Source organism: Trachemys scripta, chromosome 4, assembly GCF_013100865.1.
Source record: "Trachemys scripta elegans isolate TJP31775 chromosome 4, CAS_Tse_1.0, whole genome shotgun sequence".
Classification (NCBI taxonomy): domain Eukaryota; kingdom Metazoa; phylum Chordata; order Testudines; family Emydidae; genus Trachemys; species Trachemys scripta.
This window is the reverse complement of record NC_048301.1, coordinates 106,963,425-106,980,146: the sequence shown is the minus strand read 5'-3', so window position 1 is coordinate 106,980,146 and position 16,722 is coordinate 106,963,425. Positions and strand designations below refer to the sequence as shown.

General features: G+C 48.5%; 1 protein-coding gene across 1 annotated transcript; it reads right to left on the bottom strand.

Moving 5' to 3' along the window:
* Positions 1 to 297: 297 nt before the first annotated feature.
* Positions 298 to 15,894, bottom strand: IFITM10 (interferon induced transmembrane protein 10). The gene is made up of 5 exons (XM_034768769.1): positions 15,867 to 15,894; positions 14,314 to 14,485; positions 14,036 to 14,170; positions 12,518 to 12,941; positions 298 to 1,359 (listed from the first exon to the last, which is right to left on the bottom strand). Exons 1-5 carry the CDS (start codon positions 15,892 to 15,894, stop codon positions 1,210 to 1,212), a joined length of 909 nt encoding a protein of 302 aa, XP_034624660.1. The 3' UTR covers positions 298 to 1,209.
* Positions 15,895 to 16,722: the final 828 nt, after the last annotated feature.

Here is a 16,722-nt window from a genome sequence, read left to right as displayed (position 1 = left end):
CTTCCATGCCTGCCACTGTGGTTGCTGCTTGTGTATCAGTCCCCTATTGCACTGCTTGTGGAGCTGCTCCCTGCCTGTTATTTAACTTCCTTTCACGTCATTAAGGGAGGTGGCCCATTACTCCAGGCCTATCCCTGTAGACCGCAAAGGTAGGGGATTATGGCTGTAGAGGCAGGTTATAGTGTCCAATAGGAGTTTTAATTCTCTTCTCTGCCCCTCATTGGCTTAATATGGGACCAAAGGGGGAAAAAGCCCTAATCTGTGGCAATCTGTGAAATTAACCAGAATGGCATCGGATGGGCAGAGGTATTATCTTTATTGAAAGTTTACAGAAATACAGTAGGAGTCGGTATACAGGATATATGCAAGTTCTCCAAAGGTTGCCTACGTTCTCGGCATTTGCAGGAGATTCCATGGAGGAGTTTTGTTTTGTTTTAATTCTTTGGGGTTTATCGGGCGGCTTCAGGATTCTCCACTATGAACTCTCAAGGATAAAGCTCTCTGGGGACGGGGAATGGTAAACTAGTCTGGCCTTCAAATGAAATTCAATGAATAAATGTATAAAAAGAGGAAAAGAACAAAATATACAAGGGAGTGAGGGGGAGAGAGAGAGAGAGAGGACGTGGTAGCAGCCTGAACACATCTGATATGTCCTGAATCTGCCCTGCTTTACTTCTCAGTTTTATCTTGCAGTAGCAGGCATTTTTCCTCCCTCTCTTGAGCTCTAAATCAGTGCACATACTTCCCGGTAGATCTGGAGTTCAGCTCTCCCAATAGGGCTATTTGCTGTTTTCCATCTAAAACACAGCTCAGCGCTTGGGCTGCTTATGTAACTTTAATCAGCGGATCTTCGATGACACAATGTTCTCTCTGACTCCTCGGCCGCCACTATGGTTGCAGCATCTAGCTACACAGCTATTGGCTCATGTTGTGGTTAGTTCTAAGCTTTGCATATTGTCATCACCCACTTTTGTTTATCATGAAAATAAATATTTTTCTGTAAAAAATGTAAAAGTAATTTCTTTTTCTACAGAAGTGCAAATACCAGTCAGGGTTGGGAGTTGGGGGAGGGGGGGCATGGCTTGGTGGGTTTTACTTTGTATTTATTTTTTGCAATCAAGATGGATTGTTGTTTCATGTCCTTGCTGGAGGAAATTCGATGGACACTTCTGGCACTGAGGCATTTCGGCAGCGGCTGCTGGCCTTGCTCTAATAGTCAGTGAGCGGGTAGCGCAGGAAGATGAAGACGAGGATGATGCAGAAAGTGGCGAGTGCCGAGCTGGTGATGTTAAAAAGCCGGGCTGTCTTGGCATCTTCGACAGCTCCGTTCAGGTCATTGAGGAGTTTCTTATCCCGGACCTGAGACAAAAAGAATTTGGAGAGACAAAAAAAAAAAAAAAAAAAAAAAAAAGGACAAGCAAACTAACCAGCTTAAAGTGATATAAGCAGGGGTTAGTGCGTTTGGACACTTTGTACCTGTTTCTACTGCATTCCAAAGTTGGGTGTAATTCCTGGCACTATCGTGCATTCAGGTATGGATGCTGGGTGCACTATAGGGTGAATTCTAGCACTAGTGCATGCTTCCTATTGTATTCCGAAGGCGGGAGTGTGAATCCCAACACTAGTGAATGCTTCCTATTGTATTCCGAAGACGGGAATGTGAATCCCAACATTAGTGAATGCTTCCTATTGTATTCCAAAGGTGGGAGTGTGAATCCCAACACTAGTGAATGCTTCCTATTGTATTCCGAAGGTGGGAGTGTGAATCCCAACACTAATGTGCTGGGGTTTGGGTCCCACTGCCTTTAGAGTGGGAACGCTGGCACTTGTTCCATTGTGAATGTGCTTTCTACTGCATTCAGAGACTGGGATTGTGAAATCTGGCATTAGCTCCTACAGCAGTTAGAGGCTATGCACAATCTTATAGCATATTAATATGGCTAGGTTAACACACTCTTTTGGCAGGTCCTATGCAGTTTATGCCTACCAATGCTGCAACTGACAATTTTCAGCAGTAATGTCATGGTCTTATATGCATGCTATTTCAGAGGCCGTGACTTTAAACGTGTCCATGTTGGGGGAGGACAGGATGGCTCTGAAGATTGGTAATGACCTTGTACACTCATGAGTTTGACAACAGTCCATGCTGATAGTGACCGAATGGTGTTATCACTCAGCAGCTGGTCAGTAGTTTACAATATATCAAATATGCCGGTGTTCTCAGTCCAGTTCGTAGCAGATGCACGTCCACACCACAAAATCACCATCAGAACTGACACTGATTAGACCCTGGCCAACAGTCTCAGCAAACAGGATAGGGACAGAATGGGCCTGGAGATTTACCTCTTCACTCCCAGAGGTGGTCAGAGTGGGGCAGCAGGGGAATGCTGTCCTTGTTGTACCTATTCCGGGGATGAAGGATTTCAGCCTCCAGTGGCTGCTGCTTCCCTCAGACCCTAAATTTGCTCTCAGAAATGTGAACACGTTTATGGTGCTCCTGTCTGAACACTAGATGTCGCTGGCAAGCCGCGTAAACCACTGAGCCTGCACCACAGTCCTACCTAGAAAGAATCGAATGCTTTTATCGACCAAGAGTTTTCCAAAAATACACCAGGATTGATTTCAGTCACTTTTCAGTGATTTGCTCTGTAACTCTGGCAGCACTTACAAGCCGACGCTGGCCTGGGAGCTTGACATGACTCACTGGACACAGGGCGGTAACGGCCGCCTCAGTCTCAGAAAATTGCTGTGTGATTCCAGCTCACGGAGGCCTGAAGCTCATTCCAGACCTTGGAGTAACGTCCCACGCATTCTAATATGTGGCTTCTTCCACTCTGTTGCCCTGGAGGGGAGGGTCCTTTGCAAACACACTCCCTGTTTTTATAATGCTTCACACCGGCCTCTGGGAAGGAGTCTTTCGCTGACATAAGGCTGCATGTGAGACCCTACTGCGGCGGTCAGTCAAACACGTAGCACATGTATGTTAAGTATCTGTACCTCGCTCCCCCACCCGCCATGGTGCATCTAGACCTGGAGAGCGTCTAGTGACACGACCAGACTGTCACACGCACCCAGCAGCAGCTACTGAGAACAGCAGCAGTCAGATGGAGAAGTGAGCCACTCTCTCATGGGGCCTGTTGCTCTCCCTGCAGAGCAGAGTAAGCACAAGAAAGCTCTTCCTTTTCTGTGCAGGCCCCTATGCAAACTCAGCAGGGGGAGGGGGGCTTCAGGCAGACAAGCCCAAGCCGCTGCACAGCTGAGGTCTGGGGATGGAGGAGTTCGGAGGTTAAGAGTACAGGTTTCATTATCTTGGGCGGAAGGGAGTAGGTGTGGGAATCAAGCCCCAAAACACCATGTAGTGAGCACCAGAGCTCACCATGGATACAATCCTAATCTGTTGGCAAAGCTGCCAGCGGGGATCTCCCATTACGAAAGGGAGCTGGGCAGACGCATGCTCTGTATCCCACGGGGTCAGCCGCGCTCACCAGAATGGAAATCATTCAAGGAAGGTCCTAGGCAGAGCTACACTCCTGAGAGGCCGAGGGAGAGAGGGGACAAGTATTCATTGCGTGAGACAAACTCCTCCAGGGACACTTCTACTCCTCCACCTCCCTCCTACTGGCCTCCTCTCACCATTCTTCTCTATTTCTCTCCAGGCCTCTCTCTCCTTCCCCTTCCACCTCACCCCCCTTTCCCCATTCAGATGCTTCCCACTGGTCTCCTCTCCCTCCCCTCCCTTTTCCCATTTTTTCATTCCTCCTTTTCTTCCTGCCCTCTGTCCCCCCCCCCGTCCCCAGCTTCTAACTTCTCTCCTTCACTCAGCTCCCATCTCCCCCCTCGTCTGGAGCCGCCCTTTCCTCTCTTCCCCACCCTTGGTTCTTCCCTGCCTTCACTCCTTCCGCTCCAGTTCTTGCACCGCTGAGCATTTTCACAGAGTGTCCCATGACTGCACAGATTGCTGCTCTCCTTCCTCCTCTGCCCTCCTCCCAGCTCACAAGATCTGCTTCTTCTCCCTTGTCAATTTCTGTGCTGCCAGCCCCTCTGTACCAGGAACGCCCTCCTGGACCCCTCTTCCCAGCACCTACCCTCCTCCACTTCATCCTCAGCCCCGGATCTTACCAGCTTGCACGTGTGTTCCAAGTGAGAATATCCTTCAAGGACTCTCTTCTGTCACTTTCCCCAACCCTTCCACCACCCACCCCACACTCTCCTCCTTCACCCTTGCTTCTGACTCTGATGTCTAACCCTCAGCATGCCTCTGCTCACTCAGCCTGTCCTCCTGTCCCCATCTAGTCCTCTCCACCATGATTCCGTCTCCGATTCCCTCCCTTATCACTCTCCCCTCTGCCTCCTTCCCCGGCATACTATTGATTCTACAGTCCCAGCTGCTTCTCTAATGTCCACCTTCTCCTGAAAACTCCTCCAGCGTGCCCCATGCTCTTCCCCTCTCCTTGATTCCCTCCACTCTGGCTTGTGCCCTCTCTGCTCCACCAAAAATGTCCTGACAGGTGGCATAATATGACCTATCTCCTCCTAGCAAATTCACAGGGAGTCTTCTCTAGCCATACTTTACTTGAGCTCACTACCGCCTTCAAAATATCTGAGCTTTCTTTTGCCCTCCGCTTTCTCCCCAAGTTCTCTTCTGACTTCTTTGATGGCTGCTTTGGCCTCCCCTTTGTTGGCACTTCATCCTCCCCTCTCCCTCTGTCTGTTGGACTCCTTCAGGGTTCTGTCCTTGGTCCCCTCCTCTTTTCCCATATGCTCCTGTGGCATCAGCTAGCACCTCTATTCAAATGATTCATTGTTATTCATTATCATTTATATTGTGGTAAAGCCTAGAGGCTCCAATCAACTGTCAGGGCCCCACTGGGATGGGCATTGTATTCACATATAACAAAAAGACAATCTCTGCCCCAAATTGTTTACAGTCTGAGTAAGCTTCCTACAGCTTTCTGTCCTGGCTTCTCCTCTTCTGTCTGGGCTCCCATCTCCAATGCCCACTCGGCCATCATCCCTGGTAGCACAAACTCAATCTCTCTAAGAGTAGATGAACATTTCCTCTCCTTCCCTTCTCTGTCACCAGTAAGGAGTTGCCCATCCTCCCTGTATCCCGGCCTCACCACCGTCTATCTCGATACTCACATGACCATTACTATGATACTTCAGTACCCCACAAACATTAAAGCATGTGTCCTCACAACCCCTCTGGAAGGCAGAAGAACAGCATCTCCCTTTCAGACAGGAGGCAAAGAGATGCTAAGTGACTTGCCCAAGGCCACACAGGAAGGCTAGGTGGTAGAGACAGGAATTAAACTCAGAGCTCGTTTGTCCCAGTCCAGTTCCTAGGGTTCAAAAAAGAACTAGATAAATTCATGGAGGATAGGTCCATCAATGGGTATTAGCCAGGACGGACAGGGATGGTGTCCCTAGCCTCTGTTTGCCAGAAGCTGGGAATGAGCGATAGGGGATGGATCACTTGATGATTACCTGTTCTGTTCATTCCCTCTGGGGCACCTGGCATTGGCCACTTTCGGAAGACAGGATACTGGGTTAGATGGACCCTTGGTCTGATCCAGTAGGGCCATTCTTATGTTCTTAATCACAAGTCCATCCCTTCTCCATGTCACTTTGCGAGTGATAACAGCAATTCTAGAAGGGATTATACCACAGGCCTTAAACCAATCTCTAATCATTGGAGATTCAGAGGAAATTATCCCACATCTGCCTGCTGTGAGGTCCCTATTCCTTCCTTTGAAGCATCTGGTGGCTAGCACGGTTAGAGACGGGATACTGCACTAGATGGGCCTTAGATCTGATCCAGTATGGCAATTCCTACGTTTCTCTCGCCTTCCTCCCCACACCTCCATAGACAGCCTTTAAATCCAGTCTTGCACTTTAACTTCACCAGATCCAGGTTCTCCTCTCCAACCCCACTAATGGAACTTGTACCTGCCTTGGCCAACTTTCCCCCGGCCAACTGTCACTGCCTTTCCAAGCAGCTGCTCACCTCTCTCCCTTCAGCATATCCAGAATGCCAGCACTAGAGTCATCTTCCTCTCCTGCTGTTCTGTCCACACCACCGTCTGTCCCTTTCCACTCCTGTTAGGCTTCCTGTCTCATAGTTCATCAGCTCCAAGCTCCAGTATCTTTGATCTCATTTTCTCCTACTGCCCAACTTTCTCCTATGTGCCTCCCAATCCTCCCTCCTCATCTCTCCCCTTTGTCTCTTTCTTGCACCTTCATATGTTCTGGACTTGGAAGTCTCTTGTCTACTTGTTTGCTCAGTATCCACTATCTTCTCCTTTCAACCCTCCCTTTCTTCTAGGGATCTTTCCTGCCTTGGTTTCCTCAGCAACGCTCTCTCCACAAACTCCTTTCCCTGCTTTTAGGCCAGGCCTTGTCCCCCTCAGATCCTCAGGAGCAGGGGACAGGTCACATTGTACGGCTGTCACATATTGTGTTAGTGTACCATGCAGACACATGCATTTTAATAATAATAATTCTGATGTGACTGTATCTAATGCTGCTTGGGCTTTGCTATCCAACCTGCTGCTGGTTGCACTGGCTGGGGGGCCTGTAAACCCATCTGCTCAAAATAGTACACCAATTTCTGCTTCACTGCACACAAATAACTTCCCATGTTGGAAGAGGGTGGAGAGTCTCGGATTGCTCTACAAATTGGTTGTAAGCCCTCCAGCTTGTGAGCACCTCTGGTACAGTCTCTCCTCACGGACTAGCACTAGGATCTTGTCTCATTGGCTCGCTCTGTCACTGGACTGCTTGGGAAGCAGCTGGATTTATTTTAATTCCTGAAAGTTGTTGGTCTTCTAAGACAGTGTTTCTCAACTACCAATCCCTGAGATCTTCGGGGCTGGCGCTGGTCCCTGAGATCTCCCCGACACAGTTTAAGAAGGCAGCAAGCCGGTCCCTGGTATCAAAAAGGTTGAGAAACACTAAGAGAACAGCCTGAGAGGCTGATGTCTTTTCTCATGGAGTCATTGGTACCATACGCCTGCCTGAGAACTCAGGAGATGCAACCTCCCTCATTCCACAGAATCACGGGAGCTAGACCTCTTTGGCCATTCTAATCCCTTTCCCTCAAATGCAAAGATGCAACATTGACACCCTCATCTGCTTACACTCTAAATAGACAAGACTGACAAAAGGTGGGAGGGGACACAGAGAAAGGAAGTGCCCAAAATCACCCACCTAGGGCACAGCCAGGAATAAGACCTAGGTTTTCTGATTCTCAGCCTTGTACCTATCCACTACACCTCACTGCCTCTCTATGGTTAGATGTGCACTAAAACCTGATCTCCACTGGAAAGGAAAGGATCCACAAAGTAAGCTCTTTATCTGACACAGGTGTAGCTGCACCACTGTTATTCTATTCATTTTCCTTTCCACTTTAAACTGCCATTGGTAGAGTTGGAGCAGTAAAAGGTACAATCAATATGGCTCCAGCACATACATTACTCATATGCAGAACTTATGTTCATTTAAAATGGAAAACAGGCTATATAAATGCAAGGATCTCAGATGCCCTGTAGCTCCCACACGCTTGGTGTGATGCATCTTTTGGCGGTAGCATAGGATCACCTGATGGCACACATGGGAAGATTTTTTTAAAATCAGTAAAACCCTGGAACTATGGGTGGACACAAAAAGGAGTCTAGGTTCCTCATTTTCCTGATGTCCATATATGCATCCTGACATTAGACTTCCAGAATAAAAACTGACTGTGATCCCAGCCTCTCTGATCTACTGCCTTTTTGTGTAATTGGTACATTGAAGGATTTGGCTTTCCCCAAAGGTCTCTTGTGATAAAACTGCTGGTGATTGATCTCTTAACAGTAAGTGCTGATGCATCATTTATTAGTGCTTAGAGCTGGGAAATAGGAGAGAGGGGGGAAGCAAGCTGAATAGCCTGTGCAAAAGTCAAGGCCACAAAATTTGCTTCTGGCAAAACAAAAACAAAAACAAAACAAAAAATCATCTTCCTAGCCAAGTTTATCAGGTGGTGTTGGCATCTGTGCTGTACTAATGCTAGTGCTGACATGGGCTTTCAAATCTCTCTGCACCCACGTCTAATCATTCCCTCCACCCTCCTCCAAATACACACATCCATTCACAACTAGGCACAGTTTTTCCTTTCCATCTCGCTGATCCTACAGACCAAGGAGTGCTGGGGCCAAACCCTCAGCTGGTGTAAACTGATGCAGCTTCGTTGCAGTCAACAAAGCTATTCCAATGTACACCAGCTGAGGATCTGGCCCATGATGGGTTAGAAAGAGGGAGAATAAGTAAAGACCAGATGTGCAGATACAAAGCTTATATCAAATACTTGGCTTGTATGTTGTAGCCTGTGCCCAGTCTCCACTTGGTATGTTTCTCTGACTGAGAATGTAAGCTGTTTGGTGCAGGGGCCAATGTGTGCCTAGAGCATCTAGCACATTCTGGTGCTATTGCAGTCTAACAATCTACACACAGCGAGAGATCTATAGAGCTCTCTAGCCACACGCACTCTGGGAGGCATGAAGACAAAGAAAGAACAGAAGTAAATGTATTATTTCTGAAACATTTTTAAAGGCAATATTAAAGCACACTAAAGGCCCTGATTCAGCAAGGTACTTAAACACGTGCTTAGCTTTCAGCACAAGTGGTCCTAATGAAGCCGATGGGACTCTGTGTTTTTGTTATTTAAAACAACGTTTTTTAGGGTTTTTAAAATGTTTACATTCATGTGAAGTAAGTTTAAAGAACAAAATCCGGGGACCCTAAAGCTGCACCCTAGGCAGGAAATCACAAGCTGTGGTTCCCAATGAAGAAACACCCTGGTTTTATTCATAATAGCAGCCCCGGTCCTGCAGCCTCATGGACTCCACTGGGTCTCTACTCAGCATGGTGCTTCTTGAAGGAGTGGGGCCTAAATCTGCACGTCTAAACTTTGCTTCACGAGACAAGAAGAAGGTCTAACTAACAGGACATTTTTCCCAGTTATTTTCCTCATTCCAGTCTTTTCTTACCTTATGTGAAAGCCCTACAAAATGTAACAGAGATAGAGATGAAACGAATAGGGCTCTGTAGAAATGACTCTAACGTCCTATAGCAACTAATAAAGAGTGGAGATCTTTTATGCACTTGTGTGTACACAGACACACACATACACTCACCACGAAAGCTTATGCTCCAATATGTCTGTTAGTCTATAAGGTACCACAGGACTCTTTGTTGCTTTTTTTACACACACACACACACACACACACACTCTCTCTCTCTCTCTCTAGCAGGCATATCATTCTCTATAAAACTCTATAGGATGGTTAAGACTATAGAAATGACCACATTTTCTCTTCCATTCTATAGGCCTTTCCCAGGGGAGTTCTTTTGCTACATCCAGATATTCCCTCATTTTCTCTCTTATGCGGCTCTCCCCATCATGGCCTGAAATATCGTGGTCATTATCTCCTTGCCATTCCCTGACTCTGTCATGGATCTCTGAGGAAAGTTATGTTTGCCGTTTTTATTCTGCCAAAGAACTGAAGCTAGTCAAGATGGGAAAGACCTGTTGGGCCATCTAGTCCAGTGTTTCTCAGTGACTGGTCCGTGGACTGGTGCCAGTCCCCAATATCTCCCTGACACAGTTTAGGAAGGCAGCAAGCTGATCCTTGGTATCAAAAAGGTTGAGAAATCATGGTCTAGTCCATCCCCTGCCAGAGCAGGACTGTACCCTACAGCTAATTCACCCTGTCTGGTTCAGTTTAGTTGTATATTTCTCAAGTGATGGGAACTACCCCACTTCCAACAGGAGACTGTTCCATAGACTGATAGACAGTGCTGTCTCCTGATCTTCAGCTTATATTTTCCTTTTCCTGAGTTCAGCCTAACTCTCCTAGTCATTCCTCCCCCCTCCCCGCATCAATGGTTCCCTTGTGGGGGAGAAGCGTCCATGTTATTAAAGCAAATTTAAGCTAATAAACACATGGGGGGGGCAGGGGAGAGGGGAAAAGCCTATTTCTTGTCCTATACTGGTGCGCCCATCCCACGGAGTGTTACGTGGTAAGCGAGACTTCCATACCATCCTTGTTTGATGTTGGCAGTGGCCCTAAATGTCCTTGGGACAGCCCTGGCAATGGTAATGCTCAGCACTTGTATAGTCCTTTATATTCAATGCACTTTACAAACAGCAGTGAGTTAAGCCTTCTGACACCCCTGCAAGGAAAGTGAGTGAGCATTCTCACCCCCATTTCGTGGATGGGGAAACCGAGGCACAGATAAGGTAAGGGACTTCCCAAGGTCACCCAGCGAGTGGCAATCAGAATCCCTGTGCTCAGTGGTCTAGGCCACACTGCCTTTGCAATAACAGGACCCCAGGGCCTGGCTGGTTCGGAAACAGCCTCCTTGTATACTTGTGGAAGTCACAGTCACTGGAGTTAGATGGGGTTAATTGATCTGTTTCTGTGATGAATCCCTCTGTACACTGGCCTTCCTGTAAATGCTGCCTGCCAAAACACATCCACTAGATTCCTGTCCCCGAGGCCACCCAAACCATGACACATTCAGGGCCACCCAGGAGCCTGGTCTCATTTACATATATAATTATCTAATTGCTTTTATGAAAAAACAAAACAAAACCCAACAACAAAACCCCTCCAAACCCTCAGACCCTCTCTTCCTTGACAGATGATTAGCAACTGCTTGCTGGCTGAGTTCACCAGCAATGAAATCCTGCAGCCCAGCTGGTCTGTACTCATCTGGCACTTACAGGGAATAATTCTGGAAGATTTCATGGACTCAAAGGATAGCGTTACCTTAGGATAGTGTTATCTTACAGACACGCAGAGGTCTGGAGCCCTCAGAGAAGGGTAGCAGACTGGGGCAACTGGCATTTAGAATCAGACTCTGACTCCATTTCGAGGGTGATCCAGCAAACAGAGAGCAGGACACAGGCTGCAGGATACAGGCTGGCCACCCCAAACTACTCAGGTCCCATTCTCCCTGGGCTGCACTCTGCACGCTGGCTCCCAGTTCATTCATGCATCTATTTCCATTCCTCCCTTATGAAGCCCTCCATGGTCTTCCATCACCTTAGTTAGCAGACCTCGTTTTCACATTCCTGGCAGGTCTCCAAGGCTGGCCTTATGGTTTAGGGGACCCTGGGGAGAATCAGGCCATGAGCTGCTTTTCTCACTGCTGCTTTAGCCAGAGCCAGGGAAGGAAACAAGTTGCTTCATGCCTTTCTGGTCCCACTGCTAGAAGAGGAGGGGCTGGGCTCGGAGTGGCAGAACTTGTAGAGGATGGGATGGGGGGACAAAAGAGCTGGGGCACAAGTGGCTGTTTGGTGTGTTTGTGCTTAAAGCCAATCCCACCGATCTCCCGGGTCCTCCAGTTTGCACAGTTGCTCTTTTCCTTCCTTCTCTTTGGAGCCCTTGCTAGCCCCATACTCCAGGAAACACTCACTAAGGACCTGATCCAAAGCCTGCTGAAATCAATGGAAGGACTCTCAGCTGAGTCCAGATTTAATCAGCCCCCTAAGGAGTTCTTAAAAGACTGACTTCCTTTTCCAGTACTGGGCCAGATCTTTGACTTTGCATAAATCACCAGAGCTCCCCTGCAGTCAGTGGAGTCACTGATTTACATGATTTGAGGATCTGGTCCAGTGCCTCTAGCTAAACTACCTTATGTAGAGCCTCAGCATGCTGGTACCAGACTGATGTGAGTGGCTTTGGTGCGTGGAACACAGGACTGCCAGGCAGGATTTCCAAGATTCTATTCCCAGCTCTCAGATGGACTTCTACTGGGACCATCACCAAGTCACCTCAGTGCTCTGTGCCTCAGTGTTCCTGTCTGCAAGATGGGGATAATACTTATCCCCCCCCCCCCCCCCCCCCCCCCCCCCCCCCCCCACCCCGCAGAAACGTTGCCAGGCTGAATTAAGTTTGATTTGCAAAGTACTGGGAGGATGTAAAGAGCTTCTTATCATCATCATACACCTGGGAGCCCCCAATAGCCTATTGGCATTCAGGATTCCCCACCACCAGTTGAAGCCCTCTCCTATGGCGATGGGGGTTGCCCCACGCAGGTCTCCAGATGCTGAGGGATTCTGGCTACCTGGGGAGGAAATTGTTTGTCCTCCTGGTAGTAAATTCAACTGTTCTAATTCTCAGAATTACGCTATAACCAAGCCTGCAGACGAGTGAGAATTATAAATCTCCAGTCACAACAAAAGCCAATTCAGAGCCATCGTCACTGATTCCTCTTATCTCTCTATCTAGATTCTTCTGTGATGCCCCTTACCTTGGTATCTGAATGCCATGGATACCCACACCACTCACAAAACAACATTTCCATTCCCAAGATCTCCCCTGACAATGTGTATTAACATGACAGGGCCCGATCCTCCACAGGGGTAAACTGGCATTGCTCTGTTGACTTCAACAGCCACGGCACCGATTTACCCCAGCTATGGCTCTGGCTCAGTGTGTTCCCCACAGGGTGGCTTGCAATCAGTACTTACTTTCAAAGAATAGGCCAAGGCGATGAAGCCGAGACAGCAGAAGTTGAGGTATACGAAGTTGAAGATGGACCAGAGATAGTAATCGTTCACCTCGGTGGTGTCTGGGTAGATTTCAATCACCGTTGTGGGGTTGGTCATTGTCTTCTTCTCGACAGAGTGTTTGCACTGGACAGCTGGCCGCAGGCTGTCCCCTTTGCAGCTCTTGTTCTCCATGTAGCAAACAGCCGAAGAGGGAGATAGGGCAGGCGAAGCTTGTGGGATGGCAGGAGGCTTGGGAATGCCAGCAAAGCACCCCTGCTGGGGGGGTCTCTGAATCCAGAATGCTCCGTCAAAGGGACACGGCGGGCCCAAGGGGGGTTCCTGTGTTCTCTCCGTGGTGGCTGCTGCAAATTTACCAGACTGTATCCTGGCAAAGTGAAATCCCCTGTGAAAGATTGGGGGTGGGGAGGGGAAACGGAGAATGACAGGGATGAAATAAAGCAGGGGGAATCAAGGGGGCGAAACGGAGGAGAGGAAGAAGAGAGAAAGGAGAGGCAGAGGGATAAAGGAGAGATTGGGGAGAAGAGAGAGGGAGTAGGTAGAGGGGAGGGAGGAGAGCAGGGTAGGGGAGGGGGAGGAGACAGAGAATAGTATTTACACTCATGTACCACAAAGGAGCATTCTCCTGCACACTGAGCAGTCTGTAATGTATGCAGCAGTGGAACAGTTCCTGCTCTCCATGCAGCTGGCTGTCCCAGCTCCCGCAGCATGCTCTGTCTCCCCCCGCCCCACTTCGCAGAATAGCCGGAGAGTTCCAGGAGCTTCTGACATCTGTCACCCTCTTCCTCTACTCCCACCGTCCCACATTATCGCTGCCAAAAGCCTTTGCAGCGGGAGCACCCCAGCAATAAAGCATGTGGCTGTTTCCTCACTTGGCCCCCCACATAAGCTGGAATGGGAGACAGCGGCTGCTTTTGTTTCTTTAAAAGAAAGAAAGAAAGAAAGAAAGAACATGTCCGAAGAAGGGGGAGGGGAGGTTCCAAAGAGAGTTTCCAAACAGGCGCCGTTCCAGCGTTACCCTCCCCCCGCCCTGTCCATCCATCAGGGCCCTGCTGCTCTCTGTCCCATTCCAGGATCGAAGCAGGTTGCTGGGGGGAGGTTAAATGATTGTCAATCCAGCTGGCTGTGCAGCTGCGGCAGCGCAGCACTGGCTTCTCTCTCTCGCCCTCTGTTTTTTTCTTTTTTTTCTTTTTTTTTTTTTTTTGCTGAGTCCTCATCTCCCTGGAATTCCTGATGTAACTGAATTTCCCATTTCCTTTCACCTGTCAGCAGTTTTTCCTGCATGGCCAACCCCGAGGCGAGAGGCGGAAGAAGGGGCGAGGACAGAGGAGGGTGAGGGGGAGCTGGGAAGAGGCGGTCTCCTGCTCCCCACCCCATTAGCTGTGTAATTAGCAGGAACCATCTGCCTCTAGCCACCCGGCTGTCCATCCATCCGTCTCCTCGGGAAAGGCGCAAGAGGAGAGAGCGAGGGATACTCACAAGGAGGAATGCAGGGAGTTGCTGCATCTCCGGCTCAGCACTGCCTCCGGCTCTGCTTTCTTAATAACTGGAGTTGGTGAAGGAGAGGAAGTTGGGGGTGGACAGTGGGGGAGGAAGAGGTCAACTAGCATCCCCCTGAAACAAACAGTTCAAGGCGCACATGCTCATTACAGCCTTTGGGCAGGAGAGCTCCACTTAATCTCAGTCACCGATGCTCTTTTCTCATGCCCTCCCAGCCCACGAGCATGACCTTCTGGTTCATGTTTCCTTGCACCTACCTGCCAGGAAGGCACATCTCCCAGGCGCATGGCTCGAGGGCGTGGGCATCGGTGCACGTGCTCGCTGGGAAGATCACCTTAGACAGATACCATCCACCACCTCCATCGAGATATTTAAGGAGAGATTTCGATGCAGCCTTAACTATGGAGTCGCTGCCGAGGCCTTGGTAACCTAGACCAAACATACACACGCTGTACAGGGCTGTCTGGTCAACCAAACGCTGGGAGCACAAGTCTAAGGCGGGGAGGGTGTTCAGCGGTGTTTGCGCTCCCGGTCATGGGGAATGGATAGAAATTGGATAGATTCTGCATGCAGGGAGAGAGACACATGCACACGCAATCAAAACAAGAGAGAAGCATCCCCAGGCCAACAGCGGCTGGAAGCACACAGGAAGCAGTGCGCTCAGCTACAGAGAGAAGAAGATGGATGGATGTCATTAAGGATGGGAAAAGCCAGGAAGGGTTGGGATCTGAGTCCAGTTTTCTGCACATCCCTATTGTTGGCAGGGGTTGAATTAAATGGTTCCCGTCTCTGCTTTTTACCTATCCCAAAAGCTACATTGAAACAACCCAGCTCACCCAACTTTACAACCTAACGACCTCACTTTGTGGGCTGGCCAATGTAGCAAGGTCACAACTTTCAGATTGTCCCAGAGGGCACAAGCATAAAGGTGGTGCCTGAAGGCCACTAAAGGTGTTCTGCAGTAGTGGACTAGTCATGGTGAAGACAGGCATGGAATTGCATCCAGTCCTCTTTGGCTGGAAGGCTGGTGGCTGTGATTTGTGGCACTGGGCGGCGCAGGGAAAGCAGTAAAAACGAGGGGATGCTCGTGTTGAAATGATAATTAAAAACAGAACTGTAAGATACATGAATGGCCACGTTATGAGAGTGGTTCACCAGTGCGGCTTCTGAGGTAAAGTTCTCCTTAGGATAACATAATGGCTTACAGAGAGAAAACAAAGAGAAGGAATAGTCAATTTTTCACCATCTTGAAAATAAACAGTAGGGAGCCACAATGTTCCATGTAAGGATTCATGCCTTTAATATCATCATTTACGATCTGGAAACGGGAATGAACCATAAGGTGGCAAAATATTGCAGTGACATGCAATTATTTAGGTAAGTCAAGACGAGAGACGGTGTGTAGGACCTAGAAAGCGAGGTGAATGGGCAGATGATTATCACTATTGATCAATGTAATGTAATTTGCAGTGTTGTAACTATGTTGGTCCCATGATTCTTCAGGTCTGAAGAAGAGCTCCGTGTAAGCTCAAAAGCTTGTCTTTCACCGACAGAAGTTGGTCCAATATTCCCTCACCCACTTTGTCTCTCAATGCAATGTAATGTATATAGAAAGGGATTCTCTGTACATAGAAAGGGATACTCTGAAGTACTCATACACATTGCTGGATTCTAAATTAACTTTACATCTGGAAAAATACCTGCGGGTAACTGGACAGTTGAATCAAAACCTCTGCTCAACGTAGAGCGGAAACAAAACGTTGTGATGTATAAGGAAAGGAGTGGAAAATAATATTGAAAATATTGTTACGTTGAAAGGTGCTAATGGCTGCCGCCATGCGAGTCTCAGGCTTTGTCTACTCTAGCACTTTTGTCAGCAAAACTTTTGTTGGTCAGGGGGCTGAAAAAAAAAACACACACCCCTTCCCAACATAAGCTTCACCGACAAAAGCACCGGTGTGGACAGTGCTATGTCAGCAGGAGATGTTCTCCCACCAACATAGCTACTGCTGCTTATTGGGGATGGTTTAAATTATGCCGGCAGGAGAGCTCTCTCCCATCGGCATAGAGTGGCTACACAGGAGACCTTACAGCGGCAGCACTGCAGAGGTACAGCTGCATCTCAGTAATCTCTCTAGTATAGCCATAGCCCTTAGATCCAAAGGCAATAACAGACCTCATTAAAGCCAATGGGTGTGCCAAGTACTCTCAACAGAATCATAGAATCATAGAATATCAGAGTTGGAAGAGACCTCAAGAGGTCATCTAGTCCAACCCCCTGCTCAAAGCAGGACCAATTCCCAGCTAAATCATCCCAGCCAGGGCTTTGTCAAGCCGGGCCTTAAAAACCTCCAAGGAAGGAGACTCCACCACTTCCCTAGGTAATTCATTCCAGTGTTTCACCACCCTCCTAGTGAAATAGTTTTTCCTGATATCCAACCTGGACCTCCCCCACTGCAACTTGAGACCATTGCTCCTTGTTCTGTCATCTGCCACCACTTAGAACAGCCGAGTTCCATCCTCTTTGGAACCCCCCCCCTTCAGGTAGTTGAAGGCTGCTATCAAATCCCCCCTCATTCTTCTCTTTTGGAGACTAAACAATCCCAGTTCCCTCAGCCTCTCCTCATAACTTATGTGCTCCAGACCCCTAATCATTTTTGTTGCCC

Bases quoted from the DNA above. Each gene is read 5' to 3' on its own strand.
- IFITM10 (XM_034768769.1), bottom strand. From the start codon at position 15,894: ATGGCGGCAGCCATTAGCACCTTTCAAC. The intron at 14,486-15,866 runs GTAACAATATTT...TGTTTGGTCTAG, and splicing joins AGCCATTAGCACCTTTCAAC to GTTACCAAGGCCTCGGCAGC. The intron at 12,942-14,035 runs GTGAGTATCCCT...AATCTTTCACAG, and splicing joins AACTCCCTGCATTCCTCCTT to GGGATTTCACTTTGCCAGGA.